General features: G+C 51.3%; 8 protein-coding genes across 8 annotated transcripts; 3 read left to right on the top strand and 5 right to left on the bottom strand.

Moving 5' to 3' along the window:
* Positions 1 to 64: 64 nt before the first annotated feature.
* Positions 65 to 4,351, bottom strand: BU24DRAFT_416468 (uncharacterized protein). The gene has a single exon (XM_033526458.1). The coding sequence runs from the start codon at positions 4,227 to 4,229 to the stop codon at positions 360 to 362; it is 3,870 nt and encodes a 1,289-aa protein (XP_033389126.1). The 5' UTR covers positions 4,230 to 4,351; the 3' UTR covers positions 65 to 359.
* Positions 4,352 to 4,525: 174 nt separating this feature from the next.
* On the top strand, positions 4,526 to 7,717 carry BU24DRAFT_382758 (uncharacterized protein). The gene is made up of 3 exons (XM_033524780.1): positions 4,526 to 4,597; positions 4,649 to 4,785; positions 4,845 to 7,717. The coding sequence occupies exons 1-3, from the start codon at positions 4,584 to 4,586 to the stop codon at positions 7,490 to 7,492; spliced, it is 2,799 nt and encodes a 932-aa protein (XP_033389125.1). The 5' UTR covers positions 4,526 to 4,583; the 3' UTR covers positions 7,493 to 7,717.
* Positions 7,718 to 8,147: 430 nt separating this feature from the next.
* BU24DRAFT_8388 (uncharacterized protein) lies at positions 8,148 to 12,540 on the bottom strand. The gene is made up of 5 exons (XM_033534694.1): positions 12,120 to 12,540; positions 9,933 to 12,060; positions 9,522 to 9,882; positions 8,721 to 9,473; positions 8,148 to 8,662 (listed from the first exon to the last, which is right to left on the bottom strand). Exons 1-5 carry the CDS (start codon positions 12,274 to 12,276, stop codon positions 8,414 to 8,416), a joined length of 3,648 nt encoding a protein of 1,215 aa, XP_033389124.1. The 5' UTR covers positions 12,277 to 12,540; the 3' UTR covers positions 8,148 to 8,413.
* A 1,473-nt stretch (positions 12,541 to 14,013) lies between these two features.
* BU24DRAFT_416462 (uncharacterized protein) lies at positions 14,014 to 15,303 on the top strand. The gene has a single exon (XM_033526457.1). It carries the CDS (start codon positions 14,044 to 14,046, stop codon positions 15,214 to 15,216), a length of 1,173 nt encoding a protein of 390 aa, XP_033389123.1. The 5' UTR covers positions 14,014 to 14,043; the 3' UTR covers positions 15,217 to 15,303.
* Positions 15,304 to 15,903: 600 nt separating this feature from the next.
* On the bottom strand, positions 15,904 to 17,529 carry BU24DRAFT_456818 (inhibitor of apoptosis repeat-containing protein; the record flags this gene model as incomplete). Its single annotated transcript, XM_033531477.1, has 2 exons — positions 15,904 to 16,998; positions 17,083 to 17,529. The coding sequence occupies 2 exons, from the start codon at positions 17,527 to 17,529 to the stop codon at positions 15,904 to 15,906; spliced, it is 1,542 nt and encodes a 513-aa protein (XP_033389122.1).
* A 259-nt stretch (positions 17,530 to 17,788) lies between these two features.
* Positions 17,789 to 19,489, top strand: BU24DRAFT_416460 (mitochondrial matrix Mmp37). Its single transcript, XM_033526456.1, has one exon. It carries the CDS (start codon positions 17,807 to 17,809, stop codon positions 19,175 to 19,177), a length of 1,371 nt encoding a protein of 456 aa, XP_033389121.1. The 5' UTR covers positions 17,789 to 17,806; the 3' UTR covers positions 19,178 to 19,489.
* A 147-nt stretch (positions 19,490 to 19,636) lies between these two features.
* BU24DRAFT_8335 (uncharacterized protein) lies at positions 19,637 to 22,508 on the bottom strand. The gene has a single exon (XM_033534689.1). It carries the CDS (start codon positions 22,282 to 22,284, stop codon positions 19,798 to 19,800), a length of 2,487 nt encoding a protein of 828 aa, XP_033389120.1. The 5' UTR covers positions 22,285 to 22,508; the 3' UTR covers positions 19,637 to 19,797.
* Positions 22,509 to 22,664: 156 nt separating this feature from the next.
* BU24DRAFT_416459 (uncharacterized protein) lies at positions 22,665 to 25,944 on the bottom strand. Its single transcript, XM_033526455.1, has 4 exons — positions 25,642 to 25,944; positions 25,473 to 25,585; positions 25,047 to 25,421; positions 22,665 to 24,996 (listed from the first exon to the last, which is right to left on the bottom strand). The coding sequence occupies exons 1-4, from the start codon at positions 25,759 to 25,761 to the stop codon at positions 23,106 to 23,108; spliced, it is 2,499 nt and encodes an 832-aa protein (XP_033389119.1). The 5' UTR covers positions 25,762 to 25,944; the 3' UTR covers positions 22,665 to 23,105.
* Between the last annotated feature and the right edge of the window lie 117 nt (positions 25,945 to 26,061).

Below are 26,061 nucleotides of genomic sequence, written 5' to 3'. Positions count from 1 at the left end.
TTCCACTGCTTTTAATCTGCAAAAAGGGGAGATGGAAATAACCCAGAATTTAATCAAAAAGGTATCACATACAAAAATCCAGAAATTTTCATCGTAATCATTACATCGCGTACGCATCATCCGTTCCTTTTCCTGCCTGTTCCCGCACCGTGATATCGCAAAAACCGTTCCCAGAAAAACTCCCCCGTTGGAAGAAGGAAATAAAAGCAAACAAGATAAACCGTAACGCCAATCATTTTCATCATGTTATAACGCCCACCCTGTTCCCAATTTGTCAAACCAACACCTGGTATACGCGCCCCTGAAGCAAAGAGCCCTAGCAAACATCGAGCGATCCCGCGCCCCCTGACCAAAATTTTCTACGTCGAAGAAGGCCACTGCACTTGGAGAGTTCCCCTCTTAAAGACCCTCTTACCCCTCCTTTCGTCTCGCCTGAGGTCGTCTCCTATGATGATTGTCGCTAGGCGCTGCACGATGTCTTCCTCTTTGAACGCGGGGCCCGGTTCTTGGGGGCTGTTGCGCTGGACAACCTCAATGTTCTTGCCGTACGTTTTCTCGTACTCTGCGATGTCTTGGAGGGATAGGAGCTGCATGAAGACTGCGCATACGGTGACGAGGGACTCGGTCATGGTGACTTCGTAGCCCCAGCAGGTGTATCGAGCTCCGACGAAGGGTAAGTTGCTGTTAGACAGGAACTCCTCCAGGAGTCTTTTATTTGTATCTGCGTGGAGAGACGGAGGTGATGGCTTGAAAAGTGTGGCTTGCTTCTTGTGGAGATTGTAGATGTTGTCCAGAGTCTTGAAGTGGGTCTTTGTCCACGGTGCTACCTTTGGAAGAGCGTCAAATTGTGAGGCGATAGGATGTAACACCGATGCGGCCTCGGCACTGCGACCTCCCCAGAGTGAAGAGACCAGGCCAAAGAAGCCGCCACTGTTAGGTAAAGCTTGCTCCGCATCTTCCACAGGCGGCGTTACGGCAATTTCGGGCTGGGGAAGAGGGCCACGGACTGGGCGTTTCCCTAGTAGTGACCTTTGCCTCTTCTCACCAGGCGTGAACTGCGAGTCCCCAAACAATGACGAATATTCGCGGGTTTTTCGTAGAGGACTTGAATGGGCGGCCATTGCTGGCGGTGAAGAGGGTAGCAGGGTGGAGTTTTTCGTCCTTGAAAGTTCAGTGACCTCTTCAATCTCTTCAAGTGTCCTATACTGGGACTCATACGCCAATGCATGTGCATCAGCCTCCTCTCGGACATGTCTTACGCTTGAGTCCGTATGCGCGTTTTGAAGCTCATTCTGGAGTTGTCGCACGTCCGAAGCGACCGAAACCTTGGAATCATCCACAATGGTGTGAAAGGGTGAGCTTTGTGGAAGCGTAGACTCCAGCATACTTGTTGTGTGCATGGTGCTATGCTCAGAATCTGAAGCACGAATTTCGTGTCGTAGAGGACTGCCTTTCGCGGGGGAGCCTAAGGTTTGTGGAAACCTGGGAGGAGTGTCTTTGAAAGGGTTCTTTTTCTTTTCTCCAGGCGTCTTGGTGACTGCTGCTGGGGAAGAGTCTGCAATCAAGCTCTCTCCTTCCGCGAGGAGCAGAGATAAATCGAGCTTCTCCGCCTTACGTCGTCTGAGCTCCACGGAACGCTTCTTATTGAAGACAGATGGTAGATTTGACTGGAAGAACATTCCAGCATCTGTGTCGTCACTGGCCTCACTACCATTATCATTATCGCTGTCACCCTCGGATGTCGGGGGCTCAAGAAACTGCCTCTTCCTTGAAACTGCCCTAGTTGATTGGGATTGAGCTGGATCTTGCGCTGCCGATAGGTTCGCTAGACTGCTGTTTGAGTGTTCTTCTGGCGCGTTTGGCGATGTGGCAGAGGGCTCTGGTTGTGGTTCCTCAAGCTCGTCGCTGTAATTGAAATTACTAGAGCTCTTGCGTCTCCATGTTTTCGGAAGTTTCGCCCTGGCTGGTCTGGCCTGACCCTCACCGACGAGCAAGTCAACAAATGAGGGCTCCTTTTCAGCTTCCAAGCTCTGTGTTTCTACTGGCACGTGCTGTGATCGGCTGGCTTCCTCTTGCCATACGTCCGATATATCTTCCGTGTCGAGTCCATGCGCTTCCATATCGTCAACGCTATGAGCACTTCCGACGTTCTCAGGCCCATGAAATGCATTCGTAGTATATGCATCGACACCTCCTGTTCGCGTAGGAGGCGTATCGACACGCCAGCTCATTTCGTCTTCACTGCTTGCGCTTGTTGGACTCATGAGTTGACTGCTCACGCTCTCATCCGGCAATGATGGGTACTGGACTTGAGTATCTTCGACGTGAGGCGATGCTGAGTAATTGTAATCCTCCTGGTCCTCGGGGGTCAGCAATCGGGACTCGTGCTGCTTCTGCTTCTCAGAACGTACATGCTCTGCGTCAGAATTCCTCTCCTGTGCCTTGACTGGGCTTGACATAGCCGGTGGAAGTCTCTGGCTAGCCTGACTATCCTCACTCTCCAGAGCTAGTTGCTCGCCAAGTCGAAGCCCAGCCTGGAGTTGCCTTCTTGTACCTTCGCTGAACCCCCTGAACAAATCATCAAGAGGGTTCGTATGGTTAGGTGTGCGTTGGTTGGACACCTGGTTAGAAGGCGTGAGTCTTTCAGGATCTACAACACCCTGCAAAGCTACACCGGCCTTGACAACACGCCCGATTTTTGGGGTCTGAACTTCGGATGGTGAATAAGGTGCAGATACGATTGCAGGCGGATTTGAGGGTGATCGTGTTTGCATCACTGGTGTTATTTCACGCCTCGCCTTAATGACGGGAACGCTTTCAGGTGCCAGCGATGCCGATGAACTTCTAGTCGATGACAGATCTGCTTGTAGTTGGGAAGCCATACTGCTTCTTTGAGCCCTGACGGACTGCTGGCTTGTATCATGCTGAGGCTGTTCAACAACCGCAGACTGAAGAGCTTGCCTATCCAATGTCTGTACGATGGACCTGTTGACCGGGCTAACTGGGCTTCCATTACTCCTCAATGAATCAACGGAGATCATACTGAAGTGCTCGCTTTCTAGAATAGTCGTGTCGTCTGGCAATCTTGTCGTACCCTCCTCGAATGCATAGACGGTGGCGTTCTGGCGATCATCGATATCGTCCTCTTCGCCTGGGGCAGATTGAGAAGATGGTTCCATTGACGGACTTGGTATAGGCTGGATATCACCGACAGCGTTTTCTTCATCGCTGTCAGGGGGTGTGTCGAGGCTATCCTCGTCATCCTCTGAGGAGTCCAGGGAGATTGCTGCAACTTTTGCATGTGGGGTTCCTCTGCGCTCCCGTAAATTACGAGATGTAGCATTTGCCGTTGGGGTTGTGATACTCCCACTTGCAATGGTGACACTGCGGCCAACTAATCGACGCCTGCTTGGGGGTTCGTTGGGCTTGTCGATTGAGTCCTCGCTTGATGCTCGTGAAGATCCCGTCAAGGACTGGATTGATGGGGTTGGCGTGCCGTGAGGGAGCAGAGGAGAGACTCGATCAATACTGCCCCGGACCTCTCTCGAATCATCGGAAATAATTTCCTCGTTCTCTTCCTGATGGTCGTCTATGGGATTCTCCATGGGAGACGCATCTTCAATGCTTGTTTGCTCGACGTCTGGCGTCATGTTCTCAGGCTCCAGTTGCACGCTCTTACGTGGGCGGCCCCTGCGCCGCTTAGGCTGAATATCCATAGCCGCCGTGAATGGGTCTTCGTCGGGCGCAGAAATGGAGCTACCTCGCTTGGAAGGTGAACGTCTTTTAATGGGTGTTCCGCTTCGCTTTGGTTTAGCACTTGGGCCAGATCCCGACTTCCTAGGACGACCACGGCGTTTGATAGGTGAAGAAGTGTCGTCATCTTTGAGAGGTACAGTAGTCGTTGTCGTTCGTGTGAACCTCTTTACAGATGGTGAATCAAGGTTACTGTTTTCTGATCCGCTTCCGGGTTCCGCTTGCACTGTTACTTTGATGCGCCATGGGCTTGCGCCACCCTCACGGCCTGTGTTCATGACCATTGACTTGGAGGGTGATAACTGCATTTGGTCGATAAAATTAAGACTGCGATTGACCTTGCTCGGTGAGCTAGAGGTTAGAGGGTCTCTAGAAGGGCGTGTTATTCTGCGCCGTATTGCAGACTCCGTAATTGAGGCATTGAGAGGATCCGGTGACGATCCAGGGTTGCTGTCGCTCATGTTGTCGCTAGACATTGTGGTTCTTGTGCGCGAGACCATGATGTCTCTCCAAAGAGCGCAGAACAGCACCTGTGAATTGAGTGCGATTCGGCTGTAATGTGTATATTATGTGATGTTGTGTCGTCAGGTTAGGAACGTTGGACCCTGTTGTGTTGGCTGCCGTTGAAACATTGATGCCCAGCCCACTCTGTACGCGTTTCCATGTTTGGCAGTCGTCGCCCAGGCAACAATCTTATCCGGCCCATGCACTAATCCCGGCCCGCATAACATCACCACCTCACTTTGCTCTATGCGACAGCACTAACTAAATAGTTAGCATGACTGTGAGCCCTCTCTCCTTTTTTGACGCCTGACAGAAGTGCCAGCGTCATGGGTATTCATGGGTATGTCACCGCGAGACCTTAGGATATCCAAGAGGCTAATCATTGCCATAGTATCTACAAAGAGATTGGACCTGGTCGCCGCATAGCATTTTCAAAGCTTTCGCTTGAGAAATTCGAAGAGACTGGCCGTCCATTGCGCATTGCTATCGACGTATCCATATGGCTGTTCCAGATCCAAGCCAGTAAAGGTATTCACAAGCATCTAGGCCACACTTTTGAAAGCAATGCTGATGAGCGATACTTGCAGGCGGCACGAATCCGGCTCTCCGAACCTTCTACTACCGTTTACTTCGACTCATCGCATTGTCTATACATCCGATTTTCGTATTCGATGGCCCCGATAAACCCCCATTCAAACGTGGCAAGAGGACAGGCCCGAATGTTGCATCTGTTCCGGAGTTCCTCGCAAAACAGTTGTTGAAACAATTTGGATTTCCCATACACCTTGCGCCGGGCGAAGCCGAAGCCGAATGTGCACTCCTGCAAAGAGAGGGAATTGTGGATGTTGTATTGAGTGAGGATGTCGATACGCTCATGTTTGGAAGTGGAGTCACAGTCCGAAATTGGTCCCCTGAGCTCAAGACGGGCAAAACACCGACCCACGTTAATGTGTACGATGCGGCAGAAACGAAGAGCGGACCTTCGCAATTAGATCGAGAAGGCATGATTCTGGTCGCATTGATGAGCGGAGGAGATTATGTGCCAGAGGGTATTCCAGGGTGTGGCCCAAAGACGGCTTGTGAAGCCGCCAGAGCTGGATTTGGTCACGACCTATGCAATATAAGAAAGGGCGACAGTGCTGCTGTACAAAGATGGCGGGAGAGGCTACAGCATGAGCTCAAAAGTAACGAGAACAAGCTATTCAAGCGAAAGCATACCACTTTGGTCATTCCAGATGATTTCCCCCGCGCCGACATTCTCGGATACTATACGCATCCTGTGGTCTCCACCAAAGCTGGCTTGGACAAACTGAGACGATCAATCAAGTGGGATCAGGATCTGGACTTTCCAGGCCTTCGCGAATTTGCAAATGACGCTTTCGATTGGGTAAAGCTTGAGGGTGCAAAACATTTCATACGCAGTTTAGCACCGTCACTACTTGTTCGAAGTCTCCGCATGAGAGCAGACTCTGAGCAATTCAGCTCGGATGATTTGGTGGCAAGACAAAAACATGAAGCAACTTTGGTGAAAGGAATTCATGGCAAGCGTCAACATGCTATCACAGACAACACACCAGAAGTCCGCATCAGCTTTATTCCCTTGGATCTCGTCAAGATTGACCTTAGCAATGAGGAACCCGATGAAGAGTTGGATTTCGGACGAGATGGACTTGCTGCAGGAGGAAGGGCAGAGAGTCCTGAGATGGACGAAGAGATGGAGTTGGACGCGGACGATGGTGAGGCTGGACCCCGGAAGCGTGGTCCCACCAAATTCGATGCTTCCAAGCCAGCGCGGGCATGGGTCGCGGAGACACTCGTCCAGATTGGTGTTCCCCTCGCTTTTGAAGATTGGAGAGCAGGGACGACTCGACCAAAGGCAGCCTCTACGAAACCGAGACTAGGTACGGCGACAGCAGCAGCGAAATCGAAAACGAGCAAGAGGACCAAACCTACAGCCGAGAAGCCTCAACGCACCATTGACCAGTTTGCCAGAGTAACCAAACCGGGTGTGAGAACAGCACAGAAGTTGGCAAAGGTTCAAGATCCGCCACAGCAACCGCGTCCCCTTCCCCGAGCAGCAGAGCAGGCAGCACAAACCGTAATAAACCTGCTTAGCTCCTCTCCAGTAAAACCTCTACCTTCAGCTGTGCCTTCTGAAACAAGACTAAAGTCACTATCTCCATTGCCGGAACTCCCACCAAGTGTGACGAAGAGAAGGAGACGTGGGCCGATGCAACGATCACAAACCTTACCGGCTGACATGAATGCAAATGGTGATCGACCTGCCACCCCGAGCAAGTTGGACACTATCGAGACGCTCGACCTCATCGACTCTCCAGCACTGCCTTCTCCATCAGAGCTTCCTGTCAAAAGACCCAGAACACGAACGACACGCAACCCTCCGCCCTCCCAACCGAAACGGGCAAATTCCATTGCATCAACACCTACCAAAACAAGACAAACGACGTTGGATCTCTGGTCACGATCTCCAACAAAGTCTCGGAAACTCACTCCTCCACGAGAAGCATCCCCAACACCAAAGGCGCGGCACATGCATTTGCCAGAAGCGAACATCGACACTCTTGACCTCACACTCTCCTCGCCCTTGAAGCCCATCCCCATCGCTCAAAGCAAGCAGCCCGAACGAACAAGATCCCATCTATCAACAGCACGCCCCCCACTACAGTCCATCAACTCAAACACATCATTCACCTCAACCTCATCGTCCGACCCCCAACCAAAGAAAGCAAACCCAAAACCCTCCCGCGCATCCCCCCGTCTCCGCAACAGACCGCCCGCACAAACAATAGACACACTAGACCTCACCGGACTCTGCTCTTCGCCCCTCCCTGTACCAAACGAATCCGTTCCTCCACCACCAGCACCAGCACCCACCACCCTCCTCGACACCCCTCCCCCTCCCAAACAATCCCTCCGCCGCTCTCCCCGCCTCAGCTCCCCTTTACTCTCCCTGCCATCGCCACCCCATCCAACCACTTCCACTTCCACTTCCACCACCACCGTACCAACAGCAGCATGGAAATCCGCCAACCAGAAAAAACGCATCATCCAGCTTCGCAAAAGCCTCGCCGGCGCATGGACCTTCGCAGACCAAACCTCAGACAACGAGGATGACACACCCAACGCGAAATGGAATGCAGCGGGTGCGAAGGCCGCGGAGCGGCAGAGGAGGCGCTGGCGCGAGAGCCAGATTGAGTCGTTGGATCTGACTTGACCAACCCTCCCCTTTTTTTTCTTCTTTCCTTTGGGGGGAGATGATGTTAGGCATGGGGTTGGTTGGCGCGTTTTTGTCATTCATACGTCGTTTGCTTGTTTGTTGTCACGATTGAATATGCATTTTTCTTTGGAGAACAGCAAGGGCTGGGGGGATGACCATTGGGCATTAGCGATAGGCGTTTTGTGCGTGTGTATTTTTATCGATCGTTGCGCTTGGAGAGAGAAAAGTACTGATTACTTTTCTTTTCCTTCTTCTCGCACGTAAGCGCGAGAGATGGTAGGATTTTGCTTTCACTTTTTGGAAGCAAAGCATATATTGAGTAGTAGATTTACAGCATGGCATCGTACGATAACATGCACGGTATATATGAATCATACACAATGACATCAATCTGAGGAGAATTTCACTTGGTCATGCATGCATTTTGCCATTATGTGTAATTTTCTTTTGGGACGGATTCACGTCCTCTGTACAAGGGTCTTGCAAACCTCGCAAGGGTATATAACTACATGCTGCCATTGCTCACAGATTGGGGGAACGACAACTCGAAAGTAGACCATGCTATCTGTTTCGTCATCGTCGTCGTTATTGTCATCATCATGATCATCCCCAAAGACGGTGTTCTCCCAGCAGTGCGTTGGATGCTACGAGCGTAACCTTTCCCAACTGACTGTGAAAACAATGGCGAAGATGATTCCAATCCTCGGGTACATCGTTGATTTTTGTGGAATCCCAGCTCATGCCCCTAGTAAACGCCTCGACCCAATGCTTAACCATTGTGCTGCCAAAACGCCTAATCGACCTGGGTGACCCTTCCTAGAGTAAAGAGAAACAAAAGTTGGTGCATCATAATGTTCAAATACACGAAAAGAATACATGCTGGAGGCCACCAAGAAAGTAGCACGTTCGTGGGGACCTTTAATACTGTTGAGCCTGGTTGCGAGGTAAACCGCCCAAAGCCATCTCTCGGAACCCCTCAGGGACAGTCCAGCCATGAACTTGACAAGCACGGATATAAGCGTCGACAGCTTCGGCGACCCCATAGTCTGAGCGAATGTGGTTCTCCAGGCGCGCGGGTTTCGGCTCAAGGCTCGACATGGCCATTCGGACTTGGAGAAGTACTGATTCAATAGAGGATACGGCAGACCAGCCATCGTTCGTGAGTAGCTAGATAAGTGTTAGCGAAGCCCCAATATGGAGAGATTATTATCTTGGGTTGACATACCTCCATACACATCGCGCCGCCAGCAGTAACATGTCCGCCACCACCTTGTTGGAAACCTAAAAATCGAGGGCGGATGACACGAACAAAAGGTGGGCTCATTGGATAGTCTTTGCCGAAACGGAGTTCGAGGACTACACTCTTGTGACCCTTGGCCTTCATGTCCTTGGCTAGAGGGAGAGTCGGATCGAAAGAATGCAGTTCCACAATCCACTGATACATATTCTCAATCTTATCCGCATCAATGTGCCAACCTAACTCATGCGGCAGTTCCTTGGCTTGGACCTTCAACAGCTGTTGGAAATCTTTCATGAGACGATTGGTCGCTCCGCGGGTCGCCCAAGCTGGCTCGGCCAGCATAACTAGCGACGAATAGTCAAGTGTACCAGGAACATAATCAGTCAAAGGCTTGGAGGACTTGGAGCCCACCAATTTCGAGAGGAAGCTGCCAGCCTTGGATTTCCCCTTTAGAGAGCTGGGGATCGGCAACGCTTCCCCCTTCTCTTGCACCGCCTCTGCACCATCGTCCCGGAGAATGATCAAATCCTCCTCAAGGGTAGCAACGCTGCCGCGGTCGTCATCATCCGCATCGAGATCAATTGGGTTGAAGAAGGTACCGGGAGATGCACCAGATGCCGTTTTCAAACGCTTGTTCATCGACTTCCCTGCGCCAGCCTTCGGCCTTCGGCTGCCGGAGACCGCATGGAGAGGTATTATCAGCGAATCGGAGGTCCCATAGGGAGACATTTTGGGGTCCTGTGCGTGTTAGTCAACAGTTCAACAGCAGAAGAATGCCTATCATACCTGAGCTATGAAATCGACTGGCTTGACCTCCTTCATAGGTTCTGGAGGTTTTTTTTGATCATCTGAGGCCGACTTGACGAATAGATAGCGGGTCTGTATCCAATCCAATTGTGCCACAACCAAATGAGGACTGTTGCTGACGAACTCTTTGGGCGCATTCACAACTTCATTGAGCGCTATTGCTTGAGATACTTGCAACCCGCTTTGAGGCCAGAAACCACTTGATCCACTTCCGACATGGGTATGGTAGCCACTGTAGCCAAGGCTGGTCCTAACGTCTAGGGAATGGTACACACCATGACCGTATGCACGACCATGGGCCGTATCATTGAAGTGTAAGCCCTCACGGATGATGGAATGCCTACAAACGTTAGCGCACAGTTCATCACGAAAACAAGCGCTGTAACATACCAGTTGTGCAAAGGGCTCCCGTGCCAGGCGAACAGGCTGGGGAACGTCAAATTCAGCCGAGCTGCAGTATCGCGCATTGCCTGAAGGAAGCGCCGTTCCTTGTCTGGGGCGCCCATCGCAAACCTGAATTGGGTCCACCCTGACATCCCGTACAAGCGCTCCTCTCTCCTACCCGAAGTTCTATCACCCTGGTCCATCACTTGCACGATGCAAGCACGGTTCGATGCGATGATCCAACGTAGAATACCAAGAGCTGCTGGTGGCATTCGCTCCACCCAGGAGCTTAGCGGAGATTGCGCTTTGCGGGTGAGATACTTCCTCATCTCTTCAACGCTTGGAAGAATGTCGAGGAGAGTATAGATTGCTTCACGCTTTGCAAACTCATCCAGCTCATCGAAATTTTGATTGTAGATATGAAAAGAGGCGGGACGGAACTCATTGAGTATCCTACTGGGACCATTCTGTTTAAAAGGCGTTTGAGAACTGTTGTTCGTCTGGTCAGATAGTGTCGTAGGATATATGGGCTCCGAAACCCATATAGTAGGCCAGTAAGAAGTCTCCGTTACGCGGACATGCATTTGATCCGAAGGGTCACTATCAAGCCTGAGGGCTAGCCAGTCACCTGTCCGAACAGGACATTTTTCGCTCTTGAACGGAAACATAATCTCCTGGGACTTGGAGTTGAATCGCGCTTTGATTGCCTCGACAAGTTCCGGAGGAGAAGGTGGCGCTGGAGGTGGAGGGGGGTTGGCCCGCAGATTGTTCCATGCTGTGTAAGGCTGGGCCGGGTTGGTGTTATTATCTTTCTTTTGAACTTGCTGCGAAGGTACCATCAAGCTCAAGCCAGTGGGGAAATCCTTTAACTTCCCATAACGTGCACTGCAGTAGCAGAAGCTTATTAGAAGATCTACTACCTTCGGCTGGGATAGAATTTCATGTTCGATGCTTGGACCAAATCCTAGCGACATGTACTGATAAAGACATAGAGGCTTATCGCAGACGTAGGGCTTGATTGCTTGTAGATCATCGCTCAATTTCGTGAAGCAAATGAGACAGAACTCCGTACAGCGTACAAAATGTCGAAGCACGAATTGCATCGCTACGAGCGGAAGCGAATGCGTGGCACCGCCGGAATCCGTAATGTGATCTGCGTTTACCAAAGAAGGAAACTTTCCATGAGAGTCGTTGGCCAGATACTTATCCTGTAGACCGAGCTCTGCATGGTCAATCTGCATACCGATATTGTCATTGTAGAATTCCTCTGCACCACCCCATGACATGCCATTGTATCGGTAGGTCAATAGGACTGCGAAGCGTTCCTCGAGTAGCTCATTGAGAGGGCGAGAAATGAAGGAGTTGCGAAACCCTTTGGTGGGGCTTTGCGATTGTGACTCTGCCTGGGACTCTTCGTTGCGTCTTTCCTCCTCCTTACTAAGTCGGGTGAATGCACGCACAGCTTCCTGCATGGTGGGCTTGTAGCTCGTACTAATTCCGACACGAACGCCAAAGTATCGCTTAGAGGTGAATGCACCCATGGAGCGTATGTCATCCATGCTCTTGTACCCAGAGGGGTAGTGGAGGATAGCAACCAGATACTCCGAAGGTTCCACCTGCCAGGCCTGCATCGCCTCTTGGGAGATTCCTAGCTTTGCGATGCGACAGGAGAGACTGACGTAACAACCAAGGCCGTCCATCAAGCCACCCAGATGACCGACCTTGAACCCGTTCGCTTTGGCGACGATTAGATCATCACGGATTCGGTTGCGGAAGTTCGATGTAGGTTGCGTGTACTCCTGGCCTGAGTCTGGTACGTGGATCAATGGCCTCGGTACCGTGTCGTCATCGGGGAAGTACTCATCCTCTTCCTCTTCGTCCTCTTCTTCTTCAAAATCAGCATTATCACTGTCGTCTATGAAATCATCCGAGTCATTTGCTTGAGAATTCAGCATTTGTGTATCACCGTCGCGATCGGTAGACTCCAATTTCCGCGAAACAAGCTCAAGTAATTGCACCACGGTCTTTCCCGATGCGTAGTCCGATATCTCGGCCAGCGTTCCTGCAACGGCAGCTGGGGCATCGTCTGGAGCGAATATCATGCAAGTGTGGCTTGAAGGGTAGTCGGCGAGCTCTGTTATGGTCATTAGTCTTATCGCAGATAATAAGGAAGACAGTAAGGTATATGCTGACCTGGTATCAAAACGGACACCTCGAAGTTTCCGCCATTGGCTAGGCACATGAACTTGAATTCACCGTCGTCGTCGCCATGGCGCACATTGGAAATGCCAGCGACCGAAACGCCTTCCACTGCCTTACAGAGGTCAGCTACGAACTGTTTCCTCGGCATGATCCAAGAGCTGGCCCGATTGGATGGTCAACAGCTTCGTGATTTGGTGATTTAGCCAGCGGATTTTGCTGGTCGAGCGGCTTGATGTTGCAGCTTAATTAGGTGCGTGAGACATGGGAAATTGGTGCGGAAGCGAGGGTAGTAGAGAAGAGCAATATAGTGAATTGCTGATGAATCCGAAGCGACCGTATCTTTTCAATGAGGGGGCAGCTGTAGTGAAAGCGCACGAGAATGCAAGGCACTAGGCTGGCTCAAGCAACGAGGAGGCAGAAAGATCTAATGACTAGTTTTGTTAGAATACCGTTGAAAATGAGGATCGCAAACAGCGAGGGAACGAAGTCGAGGGGCGAGAGCGGAAAGGAAGAAGGCAATGGGCAGAGCAATGGAGTTGTTAGCGTTTGGGTAGCTGCCAACAACAACAAATAGAGGTTATGTGAGCGGGGAAGGGCAGGTGTGAGGTGAGCGAAGAGGAAGGAAGGAGAGATGGAGGAAGTGAAGGAAAGAACGAAGGAAGTAGGTGAGTAGGTAGGTAGGCACCTAGTAAAGTAAAGGTAAAAGCAGAAGCAGATACCAGACAAAAGCAAATAGTAGGTCCTCGTTAGGCAGAGATAGAGGTAGCAAAGCGCGAGTAGCGGCAAGCTTGCTACTTGTTTTGAGCAGGTGAGCGAGCGTATGCGATGACGGTGAGGATGAGGATGAGGGTGCAAGTAAAGGTGGGATTCTTTTCAATGATCAGGAACAAAAGATGGGCAAGAGTTGTTGGTTGCCTAATAGCTAGTCAGTCATTCGGTCATTAGTGACAGTACGATTACGAGCATGAGCGAGGGAGAGAGAGTGGAGAGAGTGTAGAGAGAGTAGAGAGAGTAGAGAGAGTAGAGAGAGTAGAGAGAGTAGAGTGTGAAAGAGTAGCTACAACTAAACAGAGGGTTGGCCGTTGAGATGAGCGTCAAAGCTCCATCCAGGCAGCAAACCCATGTGGCTGAGGTACGAGCTTTGTACATGGTTAGGCTGGTTACCAGCAACCAGTTCCAGTAGTAACCACGGGTACACTGTATGTACAATGTATGTACCATACAGTAGTAATAATGATGATGTAGGGAAGGATTAGGTACCGATCCAGGTAGAATGTATCTATGAATCTATCGATACCTAATGATCGGATACTATGTCAAACTTCGATACTTGCACTTTATGGAAGTGAGGCTGCCGGTCACAGACAGAGATACGGAGTAGTTCGATCTTTTGAGTACCTTCATCGAAATCATGACCTATACACAAATAAACAATGTACTCCGCGGTATCGAATTAATTAGATCAAACAAAGGTTAGACAATGCCCAGTTACCAGTACGTTGATGTAAACCCGCAGATACCACTACCTAGGTACGTACGTTCTGCCGCATTTTCCGTAATTTGTCTGCACCACCTTGAACAAGAAATCATTAAGAAGACCAGGCAGTTTACCACCTCTGATAGTTATGATGAAGGAAATGATAGCACAATCATTAGGAATTAGAGTGAGTGAGTAACTAACAATTACCTGGAAGTATAGAAGTATGTAGGTACCTAGGTATCTATCTATAGTATACAAAGCTACCCCTCCCTCTACTCCCACGACCGCCGCCGCCGCCGCTGCCGCACCCCGCGCCATCCCAATTACGGGCATACGCTGGTACGCTGCTAATTGTAGCCCCGGGAGCCAACACCAAGGGTCCCGCCTTCTATCATCTCCATCTCTCTTTCTCTCTAACCTCACAATACCCCAACAATGGCCGTCTCAACCTCCACCACCACAACCTCCCCACCAGGAACATCGTCAACCCCAAAATCCACACACGTCTCCGACCAATCCCTCCTCCCCTTCCTGCAACCCACATTCGACCCAGCCGACTACCTCAACACCACCCTCCCATCGCTCTCCCTCTCCTCCGTCAGCGCCAGACCCCTCAAGCAACAGCAGCAATCAGCCCCCCTCTCCGACCTCTCCTCGCATACCCAGGACCTCCTCTCCCAGCTCAACGCCCACACCACCCGACTCTCCACCATCCTCACCCAATTGACCGATGACCTGCTGCGCTCCGGCGGTCGACTGGCCTACGAGGTCGAAGTCCTACGCGGCGAGACAATCAGCCTCACAGAAACCCTAACCGACACCGTGAAAGACGACGTCAAGAAATTCGTCCCCAATGGCATCCAACCAACCCCAACCTCACCCAACGACGGCGAAAACGACGGCGAAGAATCCAACACACCCAACGACGCCAACGAAGCTCCCAATACCTCAGCCAACCCACCACCACAAACCCAAACCCCAACCCCCCAACAACCCCCAGACCAACAGCAACCACCAACCTACATAACCCAACTCCGCACCCTCACGCTCGTCCGCACCCGCCTCGAATCCGTCATCAAGATCTTCGGCGAAGCAATGCACTGGACGCTCCCGCCCTTCGACGTCTCCCTCACCTCCTCCCTCATCTCCGTCTCCGCGCCCGAGCCCGGCACCGACGCCGCGGACCGCGAGAAGCGCGGCAAGGAGTTTGCGAGCGCACTGCGCAGCGAGATATCGGACCTCCTGACTGGTGCGGACGACTCCGCCGCGGGCGTCGCGGCGGCGGAGGTTAGGATCCGTGCGCTGAGGGATCTGGCGGTCGTGTGGAAGGGGACTGCGGAGGAGAAGGCGAGGGTGAGGTTTGTGGAGGGTTTGGTGAGGTTGGTGGAGGAGAGGCAGAAGAGTTTGGAGGCGGCGGCGGCTGCTGCTGCTGCTAGTGCGCAGAAGCAGAGGAGCGGGCGTAGCGGGAGCATAAGGAAGTCCCAGGAGGTGCCGGTTCAGAAGAGCAGCGGTAACACTGGCGGCAGTAGTAGCAATAACGGTGGTGGAGGTGGAGGTGGATTCTTGGATAATTTACAGCGGATAAGAGAGAACATCTATGGCGACTAGATACCTCCACATACATGCTTAGACAGACATATACATATACCCTTTCCGCCGCATTAATCCCCCAAAATAATATACACAGTCCTGTACATACATCCACGCAGTGTGAAACTATACGTATGCATACCACGTGACCGCGCGCACACTTCGTGAACACCACCCCCGTACGATACTGCATGCACACATCAGAAGAACAAGACACCCCGTACAGAATTATATCAAGTGTTTCCATTCGGTAGTCCTACCACTTCAATTCAGTTCAGTTCAATGCATTTGATTCCCATTCCTTCCTTTCATTAATGGAAACCCCCCAAAAACAAACTCCTTCATGAAAACAAACAAACGCCAAATGCATAATGCATGTTCATTGGGACATGCATGGTCCCCCAGAATCCCCAAAACGCCAGAAGAAGAAGAAGAAGAAGAACAAAAAGGATGTATCCTTAGGCACCAACCATCCAAAAGCAAAAGCCCTGAAGCAAGCCAGAATCCATTTTCGGCTGAGCTTTCGTGGGCGGTTGAAGGGTGAATGGTTTGCCCAGCAGTAGCCTCTCGGCTTAAACGCCTGTGAATGGAAAAAAAGAAGCAGAAGGGACCAGATAGAGGCTCCCAAGAAAGCAATATAAACAACGCCTGTATCTTTACAACCCTTGGTATCATGACAAGTGGGAAACTGCGTTTCCGCGAAGACTAAAGCGCTCGGATGGCGGCGAGGGCGCGTTGGCCCTCAGCCTCGAACGCGGCGATCTGCCGTTCGCATTCGGCCCGCAGCTTCTCTTCCCCGCGTTGCGCGTTGTACATGACCCATTGCTGGACCGTCATCTTCTTCTCGGGGCTAGTCAGGCCGGCATTGACCGCGTCGACTGCGTTCGCTCCGACGTTCTCCTTGTCGAGACCTGCGTCAACGAGCACGCCTGAGATGAAGTCGAAGGCGTCGTTCTTAAAGAAGTCGTCGACGTCGATGGGTTCCCAGTGCTTGTTGTTGCGGCTAGTCTCTGGCGTTCTCCTCTCTGGTGTGCGCTGTTCTGGCGTGTGTGCTACCTTCATAGGAGTGGATTCGAAGACAGATTCTGGACGGATGGAGGAGATGTCGCTGAATCGCATGCGCTTAGGACTTTCCGGTGCTATAGAGGGCTCCGGTTCCATGTCCTCGCTCGTCCGTTTCTTTCCGCGTTTCGGTCTTGTGGAGGTACTGCTTTGAACAGACACAGCGCTTGCACGTTTCGCTTTTGCTGGACGTCCTTTCTTGGTCACCTTCTTAGGCTCTGGGACGGCAATCACCTCAGGTTCCGGCTCCGGCTCCGGCTCCGGCTCCGGCTCCGGTTCCACTTCTGGTTCTGGTTCAGGCTCAGGCTCAATGTGCTGTTCGGGCTCGAGCGTCGGCTCAACAAACTCAGGTTCAAGCTCAGGCTCAAGCGCTGATACAAGCTCCGCGGGTTCAGAATCTTTGGTGGTCCTCTTTGCGCGCCCTGCGCCTTTGGCCGCTCTAGGTTTAGCAGGTGCCTTCTTCACTCTCGTCGTCGAGGCAGATGATGATCGCGTGGATCGATTCGATACTCGCTTGCCTTTGGTCTTCTTAATGACCACTTGCGGCGACACGGGGCTCTCTGTGGGATGGTAGAGTTCTTTCAATTGAAAGAAGAGACATTCTGGAGATCGCCTCTGGTGCTCTTCGAACGGATTGTCACCCGCGTCCCAAGAGTCAAGAGAAAGGGAGCAATATGCGCAGGTAACACCATCAAGAAGGTCGGGACTGGGATCGTAGTACCATCCTGCATAGACCATCTGCATTCAACGTTAGCAGTTCATTCCGTAAAATGGCATATGCTCTGCAGATGATGCTGAGCTCTAGGTAGCTGAATTACTAACCTGATCAACACTTGGAAATCCTGCATTCGCATCCAGCGGCCACATCTCGCCAAATGTTTTCTTGCGCGCTACCAACATCTCGTCGCAAATTGGATCCTTCTCTGCACGCTCTGGATCCCCATTTCGCATTCGTATGCAGATATTCATGGCGAAACCGCAATCGGGTGAATGTGTGAGATGTTCGTACGCAGGCACATCGGAAGCCTCCCATCCATCAAGCTGGCATCCGCAGGAGAAGCACTGCACGTTATCGGGGCTGGTCGAAGTTGGTTTCCAGATAAAGCCAGCGAATGCAAGATTGTACGGGTCGGGAGATGAGAGTGGCCATGCGGATGTCTGTTGTTGCTGTGCTTTCTTGGAGCGTGCGGATGTGCGACGCGATGGTTTTGGCTTCGCTGCGAGGAACGAGTCCACGCGTGCCTGCAATGAGGCTGTGAAAGTAGTCATGATGGTAAAATGTGCTCTATATCTCAAGAATTGAGTACTTGGTGGCACTTTCGGGGTGCGTTGTGATGTGAGAAGGCGTATCAAGGTCGCTGCTGCTGTTGTTTTGATGTTTGTGGTTGATGTTGAAGTTGCGCCGGAGACTAAGCGGTAGATCAAAACAATCAAAACACGGAAGGCCCCGCGGTGACAGGGGTCATGCCAAGACATTGGCCTTAGTCATTCAGGGCCCTTGCTGTGAGCATTTACCAGATTTCCGAGACAACAATCACACATCACAATGGCTCAACATCCTGTGTTAATACGGACAGCATGGCGCGGGCGACCATTGCTCCTCCACGGTAAACGATTCGCAACATCCCAAGCTTCCGCTTCCGCGTCCACCGAATCCACGTCCAGCCAATCGCTTCAAAATCATCCAGCGGATTGGGAGGACCATACGCCTGCGCTCGAGAACTTCTCCCAGCTACCTTATAAAGATTTCGGAAAGAACCAATTGCTTCAGACAAATGAGGATTTCAAGCGTAGTTTGAGGGGCATCCTTCGGGAGTTTCCTGCGCTCAGCTATGCGTTTGCGTACGGCTCGGGTGTTTTCCCTCAATCTGATGCGACGGCGTCGCGCATTACGAAATCGCCCCATTCGAATCCGCCGGAAGCAATACTGAAGTGGCAGAAAGGTGGTGGAAAGATGATTGACTTCATATTGGCTACAAAGTTCTCTCAGCACTTCCATTCGCTGAACCTGCGCGCCCATAAGGATCATTACTCCTTCCTCGGATCCCTTGGCTCTGGCGTCGTAAGCCACGTCCAGGACGCATACGGCGCCGGCGCATACTTCAACCCTTACGTCAACGTAAATGGCACTCTCATCAAATATGCTGTGGTCAATCTTCCAACACTGCAAAGCGATCTTTTGAACTGGGACACCCTTTACCTCGCTGGGCGCCTGCAAAAGCCCGTCAAGATTCTCTTTGAAGATCCGAATATCCGCGTCGCAAACCAGCGCAACCTACTTTCCGCAGTGCGGTGCTCGTTGTTACTACTCCCACCTACATTTACTGAAAAAGAGCTATATTCTACTATTACCGGATTGAGTTACCGCGGTGATCCGCGCATGGACTATGGGAGCGAGAACCCCAAAAAGATTGAGAACATTGTAAACCACCAAATCAGGAATTTCCGTCTCTTATATCACGACCTCATCAATTCCCTTCCCAATTTAACATACAGCGATGCAAAGGCAGTATCGAAACCTGGCTGGGAAGATGACACCGAGCTCGATCTTAGGCTAGAGCAGGATATGGATCCCGAGCGCCGAGGTAACATGGTCCGACGACTCCCCAAATCCTTCAGGGAGAAGCTTTATTTCCAATATCAACGAAAATTCGCCATCCCCGGACGCGAATTTCAAGAGATGCTGGAGGCAACCAGAGACGATGATCCCGCAGGTGGCGTCAAGAAACAGATTGGTGGCCCATTCGACCGACGCATCGCCGCTGAGAAGGACCTCCCGGAAATGGTCAACAAAACCGTTCTCCAAACAGTCAAATGGCCCTCGACCGTACAAAGCGTCAAGAGCTTCTTCACTGCCGGCCCCTCCCGAGGCTTCAGATACCTCCGCGAGAAGCGAGAAAAGGCCAAAGAAGCCTAAAAAGACCATCGTAACATTCCGCAACACTTTCTTGTTTTTTTGCATCCTAGAAGAGTAGGCATCCGGCCTCATCAGGCATTGTATTTTCATTTGTACTCTTTTGTCAACAACATTTCGTCAAAGCATAGACCATTAGGATTGGGGAATCGCATCGTAGCCGCCGTAGGGATTCGGGTTTCCTTTACGGGTCAGGTTTGTATTATGCCACTAGGTTCCCAGTGGAGAAGGGGGGCAAAATTTCATGAGCTACGCTGCTGCCGGGCATGCACACCATGTCGATGCTGTGCTCTCAATTAAAGAAATAAAAACGAGTTTTAAATGATTATGGTGCAATGAACGCACATTCCGTGAACTGTAACTCTGTTTTAAGCATACTATTGTTATTAGAACGTCGAAACCACTCTCGTACCTAGAGTTTTTGTCTTCACTTTCACTCAAATGCACAAATATTTAATGATATCTTAATGCTTTATTTTTACATCATGTATGGACTTCGTTTTCGTTATTCATACTGAATAGCGCCAGGCTAGTAATAATACAAACAATACATATCCCTCATACTAAAGGATTTCTTTTCGGAAGCCTACAGCGAGTGTTGGGTCTATCAGCCATGCCACCGCTTATGCTTTGCCCATGCTGGAGACCATTTTCTTGTTGCGTCTCATGAGCATAATCAGCTTCTTCTCCAACGCCTCGTGGTCCTTTTTCGCGGCTAGCATTGCCTGTTCCGCTTCGTCGATCGACAACACACTTCGTCTTCCCCTGCGGCCATTGTTCGCAGTGCCGAAGCCTCCGATTCCACTACCGGATCCGATGGCGTCCACGAGACCCTGGACATCGAGTCCGCTTCCTCCCAGCGTGACATTGCCCTGGGCGTCGACGCTGAGATCCTGGCTGCTGTGGAAACCAAGACCGGCGCCGACGAGTGCTTCCAAACCCTGGACGACAACGCCACCGAGTAGGTCTGCAGCTATGGCACCCATACCTGACAAGTCGTTACTAGCAATGTTGCTATCTGCGACTACCTTGGCTGCTTTGGCAATCTTGTTGACATTTGCGGGCATGCTACCGACGCCTGAGCCTGGAGGCCCACCAACAGCAGCCATCTCAGTTCTGACTACGTTTGGCGATGGATTGTCTGTCTTTGGTAGAACAAATTGGTTCAGGTATGCGATGGCATCGGCAGGCGTCTGTTGTTGGGGCTGGGGAGCTGGGACTGAAGCCAAGCCTGAAAGGTCTAGTGACTTGTTCATGGGATTATCTAGGTCCGACCAACCATCGCTCGACGCATGGACGGGCGGCAGTGGTAGAGATGTTGAACCGAGGAGAGTAGATGTAGCGTCGAGCTTTGGAATCTGATGATCGGAATTTGCTTCGCTGTTCGATTTGCTGAGTTTGGCACCTGCCTCTTTGAGTGCGGTAGCGATGGCAGGGAGAACGTCCTGTGACTGTGCTTGGGCGACACCAGAATGATTTGGTGAGTGCGCTGAATGCTTTCGTGGGTAGAAACGTGCGGCCCCCTTCAGTTCCTCGATATTCTTTTCCAATTCCAAGGCCTTCTCCTCCAATTCCTGGGTCAATCCCCAGAAGAATTTCCCTTGTGGCGTGATCAATGTTCTTGATTCCGACTTTCCATCCTGGCCAGTGAGACGAACCGGCCTCTTGTTAGCTAAAGCATCCATGTCCGCATCGGAGAAGTGAAGCTTCAAATTAGGGGGAGTCGTAGTGTAGCTCGGCTGCGTAGTACGAGCGCTGTGCGAGAGGGAAGCGGACAGTGGCTTGAAGAACTCAAGGGAGGAAGTCAATAATTCCCCATTCTTTTCAAGGTCCGCAAAGATTGAATGCGGATTCAGTTCACGCTTATCCTTGATATGTTCGCCTGGGCTTGCAGGCTCCTGCATAGGAGGTGGTTGTGGGACAGGTGCAGCAGCGGTTGGGGCAGGTGTCGCTTTCACCGGTGATGCAGCTACTGGTTTGACTTCTGGCTTTTCCTCTTCTCTCTCTTCTACATTTTTCGGTTTGGGCGAGGTCGGTCGACTCTTCCCAGCATTCTGTACAGGTTTTGCGCTGGTCACAGTCGGTTTCTTGGTCTTCTTCTTGCGCCCAACGATAGGTGCTTGAACAGGTTCAGCTTCCAATTTCGCCTGTTCCTCTACAGCTAAGACCTCCTCTTCCAGCATGTGTCTAGCTTTCTCCTGTCGATCTTTCTTAGCCTGTGATTTCGTCTTCTTCCTAACTGGAGCAGTGCCGACTTTGCCACCAATGGGAGGCGGAGAATTGGCCCGGGAAACCGAGGTTGATGTTACGGACGCAATATCGGAGATCATGTCGCTGACAGGGGTGCCAGGTGGATTGATTGAAGCAACGCTGGCTTGGCGAGACCTAAGTTTATCGACATTCGGAACATGGGGAACTGAAGCTGTCGAAATGGCTGATAGAGGTACGACATTCTCTGTTTTTGGCGTGGGAAGAACACGAAGAGTTCTCGGTGCTGTAGCACGCTTGATGGGAGAACCAGTCGATGTTGCCGCGGGGCTCTCTGAAACAGACCCAGAATTCGACAGGGAGGAGGCACGTAGACTCTTCGAGTTCGAGTCCAATTTGACTGCGCTGGAGAATGGGGTCGAGTCCGCATCAGAGGCCTGTGTAGCAGCGCTTATATCTAATTTACCAGGATGCTGCCGCTTGGATGAGCTGGGTGTCTTCACGGCCGTGGCGATGGCTTTGACTTCCTGCGGCGTTGTCATCTCTGGTTTAGGTGTTACATTCGCTTTTTTGTTGCTTTTATCGGTCTTTGATTTAGATGCAGGCTCGGGCGTGGACACCTGATTTCCTTCTATTATCGCCGAAGACGTCGATTCCGATTTGTTCTTCGCCATGGTCTTAGTAGCTTGTGCTTTTGCAGCCGGTGGCTTTCGTTCAGACTTAATCGGAGTAGCCGGTTTAGAGTTCATTTCAGGTGTTCGGGGGGTGTTCTGGTTCGAACTAAGTATGGCATCCTTGGCTTGTTTCTCCTTCTTGGACTTGGTAGGCGTCACAGGGCGAATGGGCATCGCGGGCACTACTGGAACAGCCGGTGCTATACTAGATGATGCAGTGCGAGACATTGGCTGAGCCTGTTGGCTAACATTGGCTCTCGACGAGGTGGGTATGGAAAATCCAGGAGGCACCGAAGGTGTTGCACGACGGGGTTGTTCGAAATGGTGGGCAGGTATAGCAGTTGGGATTGCGTGTTCGAAGTCGACCTCGTTCACCAATGCATCAACGTTTACCGTCGCTTCATCCTCGGGTATAAATTCGTGATCATCTGTTCGTGCTGAGATTAGCAATCATCAATCTGATAGGGGCTCAAATTGTGCAATGCCCAGGGATCCTGGACGAAGACTACGGCGGCGACGATTTTCAGCAAAAGCTGTTGGCAGGAAGCGAGAAACATAGACATTTGGTACATCAATGGGCTTCGGATAGGTCTCTCTCAAGTTTCTTCGTCACGCGAACCATGCAAAAGGCAATTGGGGAAGCCATCCTTCTAATTAATCGTAAGCATGCCGAGATGTTACGGCAGGAAGGGGATTGTTACATACATACGATGGCATGACGAAGACGACGAGAGAGAGACAGAAAGAGGTGGCGTGTAGACCTGGCAAAAGCAGCATATTTCGCCCAGAAACATCTCAGAAAAAACAAATATAGAAATGAAGTTCCATGAAGCCATGCCAAAGCCGAAGCCAATAAATGTGTGACAAGGTTTGACCCATTTCAAGAACGCCAGGCGATCTCAAAAGCCGTTAAGACTTAGACTGTGCCGATGCAGTTGCTTCCCAATAAAAACCGAAAACACCAATGCCGCCATCGTTGGGAATGACAAGTAATAAAACACAGTATGCGACTTTGGTTGAAAATATGTGAAAGAAGAAAACTCTCTGGGCTACCATCGTCCTGCGCCGCCGCCGTAGTTGTTGTTGGTATACAAGGATGAAAACCCAGCTTGACCTTGACCAGCATATAGCCCTTGGCCGACCATGTTGCCTCCTTGATGCAACCTTGCCTGCAAGATACTCGGGTCCTGAACATCAACTACACCTCCACCTCCGGAAGAGGAGGTGTTGGCATGTCGATGCTTTTTGCCCTTTTTCTTCGATTTCTGCGAACCAGTTTCCTGGTAAGCACCAGGCGAAGGTCCATAAGGAAAGCTGATCAGGCCAGGGGCTGGGGCTGGTGTAGAGGTTGTAGGGTGTTGGTTAAGAAAAGAAGGAAACATTGACTCACGCTTACCAGTATCAGCAATCCTAGCACCGCCGTCCAAATTCCTGTTACGCAACAAGTCCTGATACATGGCATCGTTGTTGTTTCGACCACCAGCATTTGCGCCGTAGTTGATACCACCCGTGGCGAAACCATGGCCCTGGCCAAACATGCCACCTCCACTTACTGGAGGGGTTCCGGTTGCTTTCAAGCCAGGAGGTGGTCCTTGGACACTACCGGTGTAAAATTGACCGGCCAGAGGTTGGTGTTGGGATAGTTGGTTGAAGTGGCCACCCTTTGGCATCATCGAAGACTGCTGGCTCATCAACTTCTGGTTTGCAACAGGCTGCACGGAGGCCGAGGCAGAAGCACTATCGTTTGCAAAGCTGAATCGGGAAGTATGCCTAATGTGACCGGGAGCGTTGCTGGTTTGGTTGTGACTTGGTTGCTGGTTTTGATTGGTAGGGAAATTTGATAAGAGTCCGGCAGACTGCGGCGCGCTGGATTTGAAGCTTGAAAGGAGTATCTGTTGTTGTTGCTGGGGCGTAAGACCACGATTGTTCAGATTGTTGTTCCCGAATTCGTCACTGCTTTGACCAAATATTCCAGCACCAAGTGCGCTCTGACCTGGAGGTGCGATTGCATGACGGTTTAGTTGGCTGGGTCCCACATCGTGTCGTTCTTCGGGTTCTCCGCCAAGTTGCAAGCTACCACCTGCTGTTGCTTCTGTGTTTTCCTCTTGATCAGTAGTCGCAGCAGCTTGGGCAGCGGCTTGGGCAGCGGCCTGCGCCTCGGCTTCTCGTTGCAGCGCTCGCTCCTTTTCCTTCTCTTTTTCTTCGAGCGCGGCACGTCGCTTTGCGCCACCATTTGGATCAAGTATCTGGGGGAACTCCATTATGGCTTTGAAATCCTCTTCTGATAGAATCGCGCTCGAGAAGACGAATTTGAAGTTGGGATCAGTGATTTGCTTAAGCAGAGTGTCCAGTCCGGGAATGCGAGCCTTTTGCGGTTGAGCAGGGGCAGACTCGGCGGGTTGTGAAGACTGAGGGGTTGCAGATTTGGATGCGGGTGTAGATTTTTCCTTGGTCTTGTCCTTCTCTACGTCTTTCTCTTTCTCCTTTTCCTTTTCCTTCTCTTTTTCTCTGCCTTTCTTCTTTGGGGGCTCCTCAGCTTTTGTTGTCTTCGATGTTGGTGCAGGTACCGCATTGATGACCATTGGGCTAGGGTGAGAGGCGTTTGTAGATCGACTGAGACGACGTTCTTGAGCAGCTTTACTTCCCCAGTTGGCAGTAGCTGGCAAACCTGGGGCGTCGCTGGTAGGACTTGGTGTATCGCTACTGTCTTGTCGGTTCATTGCCGCTGCGGCGACAGGAGGTCCTCGATGGGGCGGGGGTGCAGCGTTGTTATGAGACTGGGTCGGTTGCTGTGTCTGGATTGAGTTCATCATGGAGAGATCCTGCCGCGTGAAGCTGTCATTATCCTCGCCCGGTTCATGGAGAAACATGCAGTTGCGATTATTGCATTGTTCACCTCGCAAGTACGCTGAACAGTACTTTGTTGTACCGTATTGTGCTCTACACGCTGTTCAGTATTCCAAAACTCCTTCGACTCGGGAGCGACTTACCTCAGTGTACGGTCGCCATTTTGTGAGCCATCAACAGCAGCGATACATGCTGCAGCATCTTCTTTGCGTGCAAAGGTAACATATACGCCGACCGATTGCTGATGCTGTGCATTTTCCTTGGCCTTGCTGACAACAATCTTGATTATCTTGCCATACTGTCCAAAGTAGTCGGGACCGCGTAGCGTATCCAGTAAGCGATCTTCTCGTATCGTGGGCGTAAGACCGGTTACGTAGACGAGATTCTTTTGAACCACACGTAGGCCAGCGAGGTGTTTTCGACTGAGGTGGTCTGCCTCTGCCTTCTGTGCTTCCTTTTGACGCATGGCTGCGTTTTTCTTCGCCTTTTGCGCGATTTGTTGCTTGTGCTTGGCCATCCTACTCTCGAGATTAGCAATAGAATGTAGAGAACAGAGGATGCAGACTCACTCTTCTGGAGTGATATTCTTGAATTCGATCGTCGATTCATCGTATGGTCGACGGCATGCTGGACACAGTCCATTCATGGTCGTCTTGATATTGTTGAAACAGAACTGACAGATCTATGCTCATCGAATTAGCATCACTTCGGCTGAGATGACTTTTCATATTCACGAACCTGGTAGCCACAGGGGCATGGACGGAAGTTCTTGTCTGACAGATCGAACTCCTCCACGCAGAGTGGGCAGCACTCGTCTTCGTCATCGTCCACAAACTGATCTTGCTGTATGCGGGACATGGCTGTAGTTGTGGGATGGGTTGTCGAGGCGTGACGGGGTGGCGCTCGAGCGAGAATGGTGTCGCGTGGGGGGTTTCTGGTGATATGCAAAGCAGGATATTACTCGAATGCAGCAGCTGGAAATCGACAAACGCCGGCCGTGTAAATGTAGAGAGGGAAAAGGAGATGAGTTGGTGAAAGTAGAGTCGGAAGGCATCGTTGCTGGCCCAGATCAACTCTGCAGGACCGAAGGTGCCAAGACTGCACTAGCTCAAAAGATCACGTGCACTGGCCAGGCGGCAAATCAAGTGCCACTGAGCG

The sequence above is a fragment of the Aaosphaeria arxii genome (genome assembly GCF_010015735.1).
Source record: "Aaosphaeria arxii CBS 175.79 unplaced genomic scaffold BU24scaffold_1, whole genome shotgun sequence".
In the NCBI taxonomy this organism is placed as follows: Eukaryota; Fungi; Ascomycota; class Dothideomycetes; order Pleosporales; genus Aaosphaeria; species Aaosphaeria arxii.
This window is presented reverse-complemented; position numbering and strand designations above follow the sequence as displayed.